We start from the raw sequence: 15,375 nt of genomic DNA, 5'->3' as shown, positions 1-15,375 counted from the left end.
TAACTGTGTCAAGTAAACGAAATGCATCAATTTGCAGCTGAAGCAATAAAGAACGAAGTGTTTTGATATTTGTTTCACTTAAGGAATTAAATGAAATGCAACAAAGTATCTTTACAAATAGGAACAGTTAAGAGGCAGTACATTGATTAGAAAAGAATAAATCTCGCATTTTCGAATTTCTCAACATTTATGTTTCGTCTCAAGAATTTTAACATATTAATTTCGGGTTTTTAAAAATTTTTTAACAGTTTGAGATAGTCTTAAATTCTTTACCAGCTACATGTGGAAAAGAAAGAAAAAAACCCTACTCCTAATAATTTCATTCGACGTTCGATTTCTATTCGAAATAAATATCATTGAAGTCCAGCGGTACAATCCAATATACAATGCAAAGTGTACATTTTTGTGCCATTGCTTTCCCGATTTAGGAATTGTTTTTTTATGATGAAATATTTTGCAGCATTTATTTACAAATCTTCTTGAAATTTCTACGAATTCTATCTTATTTTAGGATTTCAAACCTAGAATCCGGTTTGAAGGATTATTTAACAATTCCACAGAAAAAATAATCTATTTCCTCTATTAGAGACTGAACAATAAATATGGGTAAGTAAATAATACGACTCTAAATATTGATATTTGATATTAAGTAACTATCTTATACAACTATACATTGCCCATTTTGATTATTATTTCCCTACATTTTTCATTATATTTTAAAAGAAAATTGTATTCAGTATTCCAAAGGAAATATTAACCTAACAAATCAAATAAGCTTTGCTTTTCCTGTTTTGAAATAAGATAGCAAAAGATAGGCGATGCTTGGTTTGATTTTTCATTTTGAATCAGTAGCTATTATAAGTTTCTATATCCGCTTCAGTACGTGTAAACGTCAATGTTTAGTTGCTACAGTTGTATACATCGAATTTACATACGTATAGAAACTCCTGGAAATAATCTTATGCATTTGATTTCTTTAACATCTCATGCGATTTTAAAACGATTCAAATCAATTATCTCCATTCTTATATCACTATCGATCTCCATTAGCCAGTCTCTAGTAGCTGTGCCCCATCGACATTGAAATCACAAGAATAAAATGAGTTAAGATTTTTTTCGGTTGCCAGAGCATTCAAAATCAATATTTTTTGGCTGTCAAATGTATTATACTTTGTTAAAACATTTTCCCCGTGTAAATCACAAAATTTATTGGGCATTTGTTAACTTTTTTTCTTTTCTCTTTTTTGAAATAAAACTAAATTTGAAATAAAATTTTCTATTTCAATATAAACTTACAACACAAAATATATAGCTTATTCCCATACTCTTTGTAAAGTAATCTAGTAGTGCTTTCTATTCAAAAAGAATTGAATATTGGGGTCACTTTTCTTTCCTTTTATTCGTATACTTTCTTTCTTCCTTCCTTCTTTTCTTTTCTTTTTTTTTTTTTTTTTCGAAATAAAATTACAGAATGTCGAAATGCCTTTTTGGATTTTCTATTTAAAATTAACTTGCCTGCAAAAAACAGCTTACTCAAATCATCTCCGTTTTCTAAAAATAAACCATGAAATCTTTCCTTTATGCACTAGCAAGAAAAGCTATTTTTAGCAATGACAACAAAGATGAAAATCCCGGAAAAGAAAACATGGTTTGATTCAGAAAATAATTATCTTTTTCAAAGGAAGAGATCATTACTAATGAATGATACTAGAATGTATTTTTAGTTTTAAACCATTTTTGTGATTAATTATCGAGTAATTCGATAGTCATTTGTTTCCATATTTAACTTTTAAGAAAACATATTGTCTAAAGATGTATCCAAATGACATGACTTTTTAGTTTAGCTATGTTTTTATTTATTTTGTGCACACACACACAAAAAAAGTCGAGCTGTAAATGAGACAGAACTCTTTAAATATAAGAAAATGATAGTTCGTTGCTCAAGAACAGAGATTTTTAAACAATGAATTATGATCTCATGAGTGACTATCTTCCGAGTTTCGGGATGTGGGCCTTTGTTAAATATTTCAGTAATCGGTGCAAAAATAATTAAGAGAATTAAATTAAATCAAAATATCAAAACTAAATTGGTCCAATAGCCGATGAAAATATTTTCTTCCATAAATAGTCATTCATTAGGCATTTATTTCAATATACTTGTGCACTTGTAGTCATGACACAATTTTATGAACAAATCTGATACATGTATCATCACCGTTATATCAAAATGCTGTCTGTCAAATTTATTGATACAAAAAACCTGCAAAGGTTAGCTACAACTGTTCTCAAATTTTTGTATGTCGTCATAAAACGGCCTATATCGTTTATGGTTACAGTTTTTACTTCAAAATTTCGTACGTTTTGCTAAGAGTGGTTTTTTGACTTCAAAAAACTGGATGCAGCAGAGAACGATTTGCTATAAATCCTTTTTATATGTGCCGTTCAGAATATAATTACTATATTTTGCCACTTTAAGGTGCTGAATCAGCAATGTCTTATCTGTTCTATTTCTAATTAGAGTTATTCCCTGTTAACTACTTTGATGCGTTTTTCTATTATTTGAAATTCATCGATGATGTATACAGCTTCATGCGCAACATTCCCAAAATGATCATGGATTGAAATCTTCTAACATTTAATCAAAAGATTTTAATCTTATCGTTAAAATCGTTTATCGTTTTGCTCAACTTTGGTTGATTAAACATCGCGTGAAAATTATCATGAAAGACTTTTAATGTTTTTTTTAATGATTGTTAGTACTCTTTAGAAACGCTGATGCCAACATCACTACAGAAATCTGTGCCATATTGTTAAAAGTGATCTAGTTAAAAAGAATTTTTAAAAAAAACCGAGTTAATATTCCTTAGTTGTTCGAAAACGTCACCGCTGTAGCAGAAAAAGTTGCGCTTTTCAATATCCATGCTGTAATAACATTTTAACAATTCTCCATTAGAGCCTGCAACATTATTTGTACAGTTGACCAGTGGTCTCCCCAAAATCTTTTTCGCGTATTCTCTAATAAACTTGTCATGTCAAAGAACGCATTACATGGCATTGATGTACAATAATTACGAAATATTACTTTTTGGCATGACTTTAGCATTTTTACTGGATCTATCATGTGATCCTTGGCGAGAGTTTTGGCGATTAGACCAAATGCGTTAATAGAATCCAAAAATTGAATTTGTGTTTTAGACAAATTTTTCACAGCAGATTGAAACAAATATTTGATACAAAATTGCACTTGTAGTCATAAATTTCTATACCAAATTTGATATATTTAAGTCATTGTGTTTTTGAATGATCGCTTTTACTTTTTTCTGAAAGTACAAATCGACAGACAGTCAACTGTTCGAACAATCAACTGACTCCAAATTTGACAGGTGTCTACATTACAGATGTTAAATATATATATCGAATTTTATCTATCTAAATGAATATCTCGGTTCATTGATTGTTTAACTTGTTAACTTATATTTGAACAGCTGAACAGATGGACTTCCTTAGAATAGATTTCACTAAACATTTGATAGAAATCTGTAAATTTGGTGTAAAAACTGTATATCAAATTTAGGCGTCTAGCTCAATGAGTTTTTGAGTTATCTTTGTCTCAAACAGACGTGCATTTTCCAAAAAATGTGTTTTTCGAACTCGGGAAGGTATGAAACTTAAGAGATTTGTCGAAATTTCGAATTCGAATTTTTTTGACAATTACTATACTTTCTCTATACTATGTATACGAGAAAGTAAAAATGGCTTATTGAACTTAAACTGTTTTCATTTGGTAATAGGTAGCATTTGGCAAATTGCACATAAATACAATTAATTTGGTTAAATTTATTTTTATAGACAGATAACAAGTAAAGCAATATTGACTAACTAGACTGAGTTATTTCAAGGAAGTTGTTTAAAGTAACAAAGCAAACAGAAATATCAAGAAAATTCAATTCCGATTCTAAAAGAAAAATAAAGAAGATTCCCTTTCAGACACAAACCATTTTCTTGCTAGTTTATTATTTTGAAGGAATTGCAATTTAACCATTTAAAATCTGTTGGGGTTTTTTTTTCTTTCATTTTACCTCTCTCGCTAATGATATTCTTACGGATTTTTTTAATAAAAATGTTTAGCACGCAGTTTGATCAGGATCGTTTGGTTTTAATGAATGTTTTTGTCATTTCGTTTTTAATTTTCTATCTCGGAGATGTTCTTTTAATATTTTGAAGGAATATTTTATAACAATGGTTATTTTTACTTGGAGTATTCGTCATAAAGATAATTAAGCAAAAAGGCGAGTGCGATGGTCATTTCACTTACAAATTAATGGGGGATTTTTTTTCTTTTTGTTTACATTTTGTGTGAATAACGGTTTCATTCGGATGCATTATAAATTGTTCGAAGTGAGGTGATGATATGAAATGAATGGCGAAGCTACTAGTAGTTATTGATTATTTTTAAGAATGTTATTTTATTAATTAATTAATTTTTTCGAATTTAGTGTTATGTCTGTTCTTTATATATTATTTAAATATACATTTTATTTCGATTATTTCTTTATTTACGATTTCTTATTGAAGCTACTAGGCACCTGCTCCCAGGGTCTGCTGACTGTAGTAAAATTGTTCCAGTCACTATGTGTTCTAAATACGTTAATGCCTGAGTTAAAATTGAATTGAATTGTGCATCGAATTATCGTAGTTTTAAACTTACAATTTAAAAGGAATCATTCATAAATGATATAATTCGACATAAAAATGTTCTGTAATTCATACATAACTCAAGTGCCCTGAATATTCTTAGTTGAATAATTATGGCAACTCTATTTCCGAAACAAAATGTGCTACGTCTGTGTAAAATAATACAATTAAGGGGTTAAACATCAAAAGTAAAGATCACGTAGAGCAAGAAAATGCCAAAATATGGACGAAACAATCAAACCTTGATTTTTTCTGATTGCCTCGATCTTCCAACTGCATTTTTCTACAAATTACGCACTTTTGAATTGATCACTTTTGGCAGTAACACTGATTATAAATAAACTCGAATAAAATTTTGTACTTTTCATTTAAAAAGATTTTTTAAAAAAACATAAGAAGACTGACAATTCTTGCCCTCAATTTTCTAAATAAACATGTCGTCTGAAATAAGCATATGTTAACTAATTACGAAATTCTGCCATCGCATCCGTGAAAAATTATGTTTTCTTCAACAGTGTCGAAATCTTGGCTCTAAGCCCTGAGCTGCCGTAATACCTTATGAAAGCCCACCTGATTTATTTCTTTATCAGTGAGATCATCCTGATTTTTGGAGTCCCTCGGCCGAGGCACAAAGTTTTATTTTAAACACTGCCTAAGAATCTCGCAATTAATGTCATAGCGACAAGTCAAAAAGGACAAAACGTCATGGATACCCTCCCGACGGGGAAGAAAGTGAATGCCGTAGGGAAAAAAAAGCTAGGAAAGCCTTTTCTGCCATGGATGAGCAGCACCGTTCTGTGTTTTTGCTTGTCTAGTCAAGGCCAAGTTGTTTCGCCGCAAATTATTCGAAGAAAGTTTTTTTGCTTCATGTATATGTGATTTTTATTTTCTTTTTAAATGTCACTTTTCCCTGTCGTACTTCTCGCTGTTTATTTTGATTTGTCAAATATTTCTTATCCACGCATCTTCATGATGTAATGATTTTTGATATAATGTTTAAATGAGTAAACGTTGGTGAGAACTAAAGCATATGCTTGTAATATTTGTCTAGAAAGCGTGAGACATTTTCTCTGTCTTCCACAACCTATTACAGGCCTGCGCAGGCCAAACCTGTTTCGGCTCATTTCTTTTTATACACAGTGAAAACCCTCTACAGTAGCCCCCTCCGTTTCTAAGTAAAATCGGTTATTATTGAAGAGGGTTGAAGGGTTTTCATTTTTGAAAGGCAAAATATTTGTTAAAACGGAGCCCGATTTAATTTTTCTGGTAGAATTAAATTTAAAACTTATCTAAAGAAAAATAAATCAAAAACTTATAAATTTTCTTTTGAAAAATATAAATTTTGTGTTTGTTTGAAACTTTCAAATTTTTTAAGAGGTAACATTTTTTACTTTCGTTTCTTTTTTAATTGAAATAATCCATCCTAATCTATTCGCTGGTAGTTGTAAAGGAATAAGCAATAACATGATCAGTTTTTCCCAAAGTTTGATGAGCTAATGCTCTATGATTTTATTCATTTGCGATTGAAAGTTTCAGCTTTCTTGCCGATTTCCCGTAACTAGACTGATTCAAAACTTCTATACGCTGATATACGTTCAAATAATCTCACTTGGACATCGTTTAAAGATTCGAAGGGTATGTTTGTATCTAAAATGGCTTTTTGTCTGCATTTAGTAGCGATGGCAGCTTGCATCTGTCACTTCGGTAGTGAGCAAAGAATGTCTCCACATTTGGACAGATATGATTAAATCTGTTTTGATTTTCCGTATTGTTGCAAATACTCTCTGTCCCTCCCCTCCCCCCTTCTCTCATTAAAAGGCTCAAGGTCAAGGAGATAAAAGGAATTTATTTCATCGAAATTGAATTGGCGATTATCCTTTACGTTCAGAGGGTTTCGGATGGCAGTTTCTGGAGCTTATTCTAACTTTATGTCTAAGGGCCATAAATTCAGTTGCCAAACACTTAGAGTGTTGACCGCTATGCCGGAGGGACTCTTAGAGAAATATTACAGTACGTCTATATTTATTTTATTATATTGCTTTTTCTACAGAGAATAAATCTGAAATCCTACCCTTGCCTGATGCAATTATGCATCCTTTAGTTTTAAATTGAATTTCTTTTACAAAATAATAATATATAAAAAAACTCATAAATTCTATTGAGCATATCAGGACTAATATTCGTCAATAGATGCAATAATCTGAGATTATTCATATGACTAGGAAACAATTTAATTTATCATTTAAATAAAACATAATAATAATAATTATTAATATTATTAGTTATTAAAATAATAATAATTATTATTACGATTTTAAAAATGTATTAAAATGAATTTTTTTATCAGATTGCAAGATCACGTTGCGATACAAAAATCTTTTTCCAGTTGAACTTCACAAGTTTACATAGTCTATGGAGAGTGTATCTATACTCTATTGTTCTGTCTTCCACATAACATCGTTTGAATTTTGCTTTTATATTTGTCGACCCAACTCTTTTCCAAAAAGAATACTATAAAGAAATTAAACCAATGTGAATATTTTATAAGAGAAAAAAAATGATAATCTATTACAAATATGATTTAAAATCCCAATTATTTCTGTCAGCGTCTTACCCGTTTACAGAGTAATCATTTTTGCTTTATGTTCATATTTTTGATAATGGATAATCATAATTTTCTACTTCATTGGATATTAATATAAGGGTTTACTTTATTTTATTTGTATTAATTTAATCCTTAACATTCCACTTTTTTTGTTACTTTCTAATGTACGAAGTATGATGCAAAGAGAAAGTATTGTAATATTGTCAAAATCTCATCTAAAAATAAGATGAGATTTTGACAAATCTCCATGTCTCAGACTAGGTGAGTCTGAAAAACACATTTTTGGAATCATGCCTGTCTGTGAATATATTAGCTCAAAAACATAACTAAACTAGAATGGTGAAATTTGGTGTATAATCTTAACATCAAAATCGTATATTTCTATAAAAATTTGGACGAAATCCATTCACAAGCAGTCTATCTATATATCCAGCCATGTGCATGTTAAAATTTATATTTCGAAAATGCTATATGGATAAAATTTGGTGTACAGATTTATCACCAAAATTGTAAATGTGTCTTACATTTTGGTTCAAATTGGACTAAAGAGTAATTATTTCTTTATAAATTGATTCTCATGTATGTGAATGCGATAACTCAAAAACTTAACGATTTAAATAATAAAAAAAAAGCCTGTAGAAAACTATAACTATAAAAAATTATTAATTTGTGTTAAATTTTCGATGTAAGAGTTTGAAAGGTAGGAGAAGCGAAATGCTTGCTCCATTTTCTTTATTATATTACAACGCACGAAACACCCCATATTACTTCACTTCGAGCTGGGGGAGGGGGATGCTTACGCTTGCGGTCTGCTATGACCTTCGGGGCTTTATCGCTTCCTTTCCTACGCTATTCTACGCCCGCTAAACATGCCGAAGATGCAGAAGAATATAGAAAGACAACAAAAAAGGTGTTAGATTAAGTAAATTTACAACAAATTCGAAGGAAAAATACTCCTATGTTTGTTTATTTTTGAAAAAAATTATACGTTAACTTTAAGCAAAAGAAAAAAAAAGTTTTATATTTTTAACTATAAAGGTCTTAAAACTAAATGTTTGAATTCCAAGTTCAAGTATTTTGTTACGCGACATATCTTCTGTTGCTTGCCATCATCTCTCTAATCAAGTAAAATTTTGAATCTGAGCACATGATTCACTGATAATGTTGTCTAAAAAAAATCGAAGTACACGATCTCTGTAAACAAAGCGTTGTCTAATATTTAAACTAGAAATGTACACAATGAAAATATTTATTCAGTAGAAATCTGAGCAGAAATTAGTGTTTTAGCCCTACATTAAATAATGATTCTTATTTTCTTCACCAAAATATGTATCATTTTTAATCAATTTTCAATAACTAATCAATTAACTTCAATGATAAAAATAATTACTTGCTATATTTTTGATTTGATGATGGAAGAGTTTTTAAATGAAGAAAATATAATTAAATAACTGATATTTTGGATAAAATAATTTTAATAAAGAAATATAAAGCATGTAAAACCAAACTTTTATCAATGTACTAAAAGGATTCTAGATTTTTTAAAATCAAATATCCATATTTTTTTCATCCAGAGTGCATTGTTGAATGGATTCATCCGATCTAGTGCACATTTTTTTTAATCAAAAATTTGAAGATCAAAATAGAATTCGAAATACTTTAAGTAAATTGGAATTTTTATCCATGTATGATATATTTTCTAACTTTTAATCAAAATTTAATAGTTAGAAACTTTTCATGCTCTTCATTCGTTATAGAATAGTTTTCAACGCCGCAAGCTTTTATGATTTTATTTTTAAATTTCATACTATAGTGATATTCCTTTAACACTGTGGCTCTAAGCAGAGAAGCTAGTTCTATAGCATTCTAGTATAAAACATTTAAACTTTTTCTCCCACAGCCACGTTAAGAAAATGTTGCAGGTGCGTGTTGTGAAGGACTTTTGAAGGTTTTTTGACGCACTTCCAGGTTTCGGGAATCATTTGATTCCCTGTCTCCTTTGTTTTGCAGAACATATTCCAAAGTGTATGGGGAAAGAGGAGGGAGCCAATTCTCACTTAACTACTGAAGCGGAAACTAGTATTTTGAAAATTCGATTTGGAGATCATTTTGCAATCCAAAACTTTGATTGCGGTCATGTTGAATGGTGTTTCTCTTTTAAGTCACAATGAGAATAGAGTGAAATCGATATGAAAGGATCATTTGAGTGAATTCGGTATATATTTGAATATTTAAAGTTTTAAATTCCTGTTTTGAATTTCCTTACCGAGTTCGTCTAATTTTGTTTCAAAATTTTCATATTGATTATCATCTCTAAATAAAAGTGAGATATAAAGGGAATCATACTGAAATCATCAAAGAATCATTACAACCTATGAAACATTTGTTTTCTAAAAAATATGTTTCGATAATTCAGACATAATTTTTAAAAATATTTTATAATTTTGTCCCTGTATGAAGAGAAAAAGTGAATACTGTCTGTCATTATTTGTCTGTCATTTCTGTTATTGTTTGTTACCATTTTAATAATTAGTCCTGAATCGCATGATTGTAGAATCTCAACATCTGAACTAGAGAATTGTTAATATTCTAAATTTCACCAAAGATTCTTTATTAATTACCTATGGTTTAGTGTAACTAAGTAAGTCCATTAATGAAAATTTAGTTTAGTTCAGTTTAGGTATTGTAATGCCCTCTTTTAAAGCAATACATGGCTTTTTGGAATGGACTCGTCATTTAGAACCTGTTTCAGACAACAAGGACGACATCTGAAGTGGTATTCCCATCTACAAACTTCCGCGTCACACAAACGGGAGAACGCTTCTCCCACTACACCATATTTAACACTTTGTTGACCGGTGACGAGATAACTCGTCTTTTCATGCCCGAACGTTGTTGACCGGTGACGAGATAACTCGTCTTTTCATGCCCGAACATTGTTGACCGGTGACGAGATAACTCGTCTTTGCACTTTGATATATTTTTACCATACAAAAAAATTATTAGTTATTATTATTATTATTGTTATTGTTATTATTATTATTAGTTTTACTATTGTTTTGTGCAAATAAAATGTTTTGAAAATCACTTCGAATTTTATTCAATTACATTTTTTGCCCCGGTGACATGAGATATTTTCTATATCAAATAGCGGGTGCCATGTATACATTTTTGTGCGAAATGGCCGGTCAACAAAATAAATTTTTGTATGAAATTGCCGGTCAACAAAGTGTTAACCTGTACCAAGCGTACATACTCGACGGATCTTTTAATTAAATCGAAGCTCGAACCTGGAACTGTCCGGCCTGAACTGGACCACCACGGCCCTTTTAGCGAAGAAATTATTATAAAGGGAAGGTATGTCAATCTCTATTTGTATTAACAATCTCTATTTGTACTAAGAGTACTAACATCTCTTGAGAAACGAATTTGCTTTAACTCCATTATATGAAGATAGGTTGCGTTAACGGAGTAATATCAAGGAAACAATTTCACATTTGCAGAAAAACTATTTCCTCTTGCAGAAAACTTCAGTATCCAGGCAGATCGTAGCAGCATTTAGCTGCTAAAGCACACATCGATCTATCAGTTTTTGAATAATGCTAATTAAGAGCGTAGCCGGGTCTTATGACTTACCCCTTCCGACTCAAACGCTATATCTTCGTTTTTAATACTTTGGCTGTCACGTGAATTGCTTGTGATTTACACCTACTATCTAATTAGATTATCTTTTCACTACTAAAAAGATAACAAAGAAGGTATTATCTAATTAGATAGGTGGTTTGAATCAGAGACGTCAGTTATGGCGTGTTAGCCCAATAATCTATTAGTTGTTTCGATGATGTGCAATGCAGATTTCCAGCTGGGCAGCTGCTTAAGGCCAATAGTCGGCCGCTAGCACGTCGATTAAAAATATTATCTTCCTATTGGCGAATCAATAAGTTTGTAAAATATACAAATTATAAAATATTAGGATAACATAACACTTTATCAAGGGTGGTTGGTCAGGCTTCTCTTTGTCTCGTTAGGTTTATTTAGATATTAGAATATTAATAAAACCAACCATCTGCTTCAATAATATTAATACGCCGAGCAGTCTAAAGTCATATAGATAAATAAAAATAAGTATACATTTTCACGAAGTTAGTGACGGAAAAAAGTTTATCTAAAATAAATCACTAACGTGTTGAAATCGGAAGCTAAATTGGTTGGCTTATTAAAAGAAGCTCTTATAAGGTAGCCTTAGAGCCTTAAAATATTTAAATCCGTCTTGTGAAGGTGGACCTGGTAAACATTGAACATGACTTCGCAGATGAAATGTTCTCACATTGGTCTTGAGTGGAATTTCGGAGACGCTCAGGTATCATCTTCATCATGGAACTTCGGTTGAAAATCTGTAAATTCTGTTCCAAAATATTCTTCCTGTAGCTTTAAAAAGAGTTTTTATTATAATAGATCAGAATAAAAAGTTACACTTTCTTCATTAATAGACAGTTATCTATATTTTCCTTAATATCTGAGCTTTCCGCTAAGTTTGGTCATGCAGTTTATTATTTCAGTACATATTTTATTTACTCTCATTATTAAGCCAACTGAAAGATCTTCTTTAATGGACTTATGAAAATGATCGTCGCTCGAGACTAAGTGGTTTAGAATAAACGTTTTCTGGAAATTTACACTAAAATAGAGCCATGTTTCAATCATTTCAAAAATTGATTGCAGTATAGTTCTATTTGAATGTAAAAATGATTCGCACAGACGAGTGATTACGTTTTCTATATAAAACCAGGAGTTATTTTTAACCCACTAACCAGAATGACGGTCATTATAATCACTAAAATAAATGAGCATTAAAAGAAATGATTCAGTTCGAAAGTTGCATTTTATTTGTTCGCTGTACATCAAATAAGCTTTAATACTTTTTTTAACACAAATACTTTATATACATTATAATAGTGTTGAAATCGTCTACTAAATTGTAAGGAATTATTGAGATGTTATTTCTACATTGCCCAAAACAAGAGGTTTAATTATGTACTAAAAACCAAAAATTTGAATTTGATTCGAATCTTTTTGTATCAGTTTTTTTGTGATATAATGATTTATTTATTTTTCTTTGGCAATTGAAAAACAATGGAAATTAGTTAATACGTTCAGTTTTGTAAGGGTGGTTTGGGGGGGGGGGGGTTCTAGGGACCATGATTGGTGAAGAACTGAGGAAATTTTCTCGAAGTCTTGTCATGAGAACCATTGCAATTTTCCTGTAGGAATCTACCATTTAGAAGCAGAAGGCTTTTTCAGAAGTGATGTAACAATTTCGTTTCGTTTAGTTATATTAACGTCCCGTTTTGAAGCCACACTAGGGATATTTTGAGACTGACCTCGTCATTTTGAATCGCCGTCACATGACGATGACGACACCTGAGCTGACACCCACCTCTCCAAGCTTCCACACCTACAACAGCGGGAGGACGTTTGGCCCCGACTGATTTAGGGTGCACCAGACCGCTTACAAGGCGGTTCGTCGGGGGAATCGGGTCTCGAACTGAAGCCCTACAGTTCCGAAGCCGAAACCTTACCACCAGGCCACTACGGACCGTAACAATTTTGAATCATGGTTAAATGACAAAGGCAGCGCCTTATGAGGCATTTCTCTCTTCACGTTTCCAGACCACATCAGCCTAGCATAGTGAACACAAGAAAACGGCATATTTAACAAAAACAATTTAGAAATAAAAAGGTGGGATTTTTTAACAATTTGTAGCTTGGATTTCGAGTGAATCAAATAATAATTATAAACTATATTTCAACATTATATTAATGGGAAAATCAAGGGACGAAGGTGAAAAAATCGAATTAAACTCATTAAAATTAATCAAATTTCACCATATCATTAATAGTTAACTGTTTCCTTTCTTAAATATTTACTCAAATGATTACTCACTTTTTACATTTAAGATGGTAAAATATGCTTAGTTGAATATTCTAAAAAAGATTGCCATTGTTAGAAAACGTTTTGTCTTGAAATCTAATGACTATCTCTTCTAGTATTTTCAGTCACTGTATTGTTTTCATTTCACGAATTATGCTTCAACAGATCGCTTATCAAGAAGGTACGTTTTACAAGCTGTGTGGAATTATACGCTCGTGACTGATATTTTTGAGTGTTTTATCTACTGCTGCACTGATCAGTCAATAATAATCCTTAAATAAATCTTCATTTCCCGTGCACAGATAACGATTCTTCTGCGTATTTCGTCACTTCCGCATGTAAACAATGAAAGATTCGTAATAATAATAAAGATTTCTGTTTCGGCAATTGATTCATCATTCATGTTTATCTATTTAGATTATATAAAACGAGAAGTATTTAAAATTCTTCTACTTACTTTTCTCTAGTATGTTTGTTGTTCTAGAATGTTATGAGTAGATTAAAAGAACTCAAGGGTCTTTTATTAAATTGTCTAGTGAAATTATTAACAGGAAGAATGGATTTTTATTATTAAATCTTTCCATTTTGGCTAGTGACTCATAATTTATGTTTTTCGCTGTAGTTGTTATAAAATGAACAGTATTGAAAACTCAACAGTTTGTTTTTCACTAATATTTTCATTGTTCTAGAATATAACGAATCACCGACTCGGAGACCCTCAATTAAAGTGCACAGTAAAACCGTAAACGGGAAATAATGAATTTTTACAGTGGTGAATACTTCCAGTTTGGTAAGTGATTCATCTGTAAGAATCACGTAAAATGAACAGTTCCTAAAGCTTTTCGGTTTACTTTTCTACAATATACGTGGCATGAATTCAAACTATAGTTATTTTAATTTTCACTGTCTCAATTTAGTTCACTTTTCTAGAGAGTTTCGGCTTTTCCGATTTGCTGTTTCTTATCAGTTCCATTCCAAACTGAGAGTATGTCCAGTACTAAAGTTATTTAAAAGTCCAGTCACTAATTTGGAAAGACTTACGCTGTTGATGCGCGAGAACTTAGAGCGCGGTATTTCCAAAGTGGTTCAAATATGGAGCTTACTAAAGTATACAAAAAATGTTTGTCTTCCCTCATCTTACATAGGTTTTTAAAATTATTGAAGGCTGGAATAAGAAAGAGACTTCTGGTTTAAGAATGACTATTCCTCTTTTCAAAAAATGCCCATTACGGATTCGTTATCCAAAAATGTTATGAATTACATTTTAAGGACACTTCTATTGAATTGCATAAAGAATTCGTAAACAAAGAAGAATGAAATTTTTGCTGGATGGCTGGCTTTTCAAAACTAAATACTGTAAATCGCCATCAGAATAATGCTACTAAACTTACATGCTCTGCCTTATTGTCCAGCGATTCTTTATCCAGTTCCAATTTCGGATTAGTCCGGACCATATTAGTTTACATTAGAATTGGATTGTTTCAACATATTTAAATATATTGGATATTCGAGTATCCGAACAAGTTAAAAAAAAAAGAATTAACCGTAATAAAATGAGGAATAATTTACTTTGGCTAGATGTAATAAGTGACCGCCTGTTAGAATCAGCAATAATCTTGTTACATCTGTCAACTTTGACTCTTTTATCTTAGACCTAGCTTTTTATATTAGTGTAACCATTTATAAATCGCTAAGGCCGCGGTGGCCTGGTGGTAAGGTCTGGGCTTCGGAACCCGATACCACCGAAGAGCCGTCGTGTAAGAGGGTCTGATGCACGTTAAATCCGCCTGAGCCAAACCTCTTCCCGTTGGTGTGGTGTGGAAGTTTAGAGTAGGGGTGCCTGTTCAGATGTCATCCTCAGAATCTGACCGAAGTTCAAAATGAAGAGGTCCATCCTAAAATAGCCCTAGAGTTGTTTTAAAACGGGACGTTAATTTAACTAAACTAAACTAAACTGAACTAATTTGTAAATCGCTTCTAGTGTCGATTGTCCGCCTCAACATTGTCTTTGTTTTACATTGTATTTTTAATCTGATTCATTTCCTAAATTCTCTCGTGTTGTTGGAAAATGGACAATTTAAAAAAATAAATAAATAACGGTAATTATTCAGAATTCCAAAAGCAAGATTGAGACCTGCATCCA

General features: G+C 31.3%; 1 protein-coding gene across 1 annotated transcript in view; it reads left to right on the top strand.

Moving 5' to 3' along the window:
- Positions 1 to 538: 538 nt before the first annotated feature.
- LOC129960159 (atos homolog protein A-like) overlaps positions 539 to 15,375 on the top strand; it is a 102,002-nt gene continuing 87,165 nt past the window's right edge. The window contains exon 1 of the mRNA XM_056073349.1: positions 539 to 606. Coding sequence (XP_055929324.1) covers positions 603 to 606 — 4 coding nt within the window. The 5' untranslated portion in view covers positions 539 to 602. The remainder of the gene's footprint in view (positions 607 to 15,375) is intronic.

The sequence above is a fragment of the Argiope bruennichi genome, chromosome X2 (genome assembly GCF_947563725.1).
Source record: "Argiope bruennichi chromosome X2, qqArgBrue1.1, whole genome shotgun sequence".
Classification (NCBI taxonomy): domain Eukaryota; kingdom Metazoa; phylum Arthropoda; class Arachnida; order Araneae; family Araneidae; genus Argiope; species Argiope bruennichi.
The sequence above is the reverse complement of the archived record's forward strand: the minus strand, read 5'-3'. Positions and strand labels throughout refer to the sequence as shown.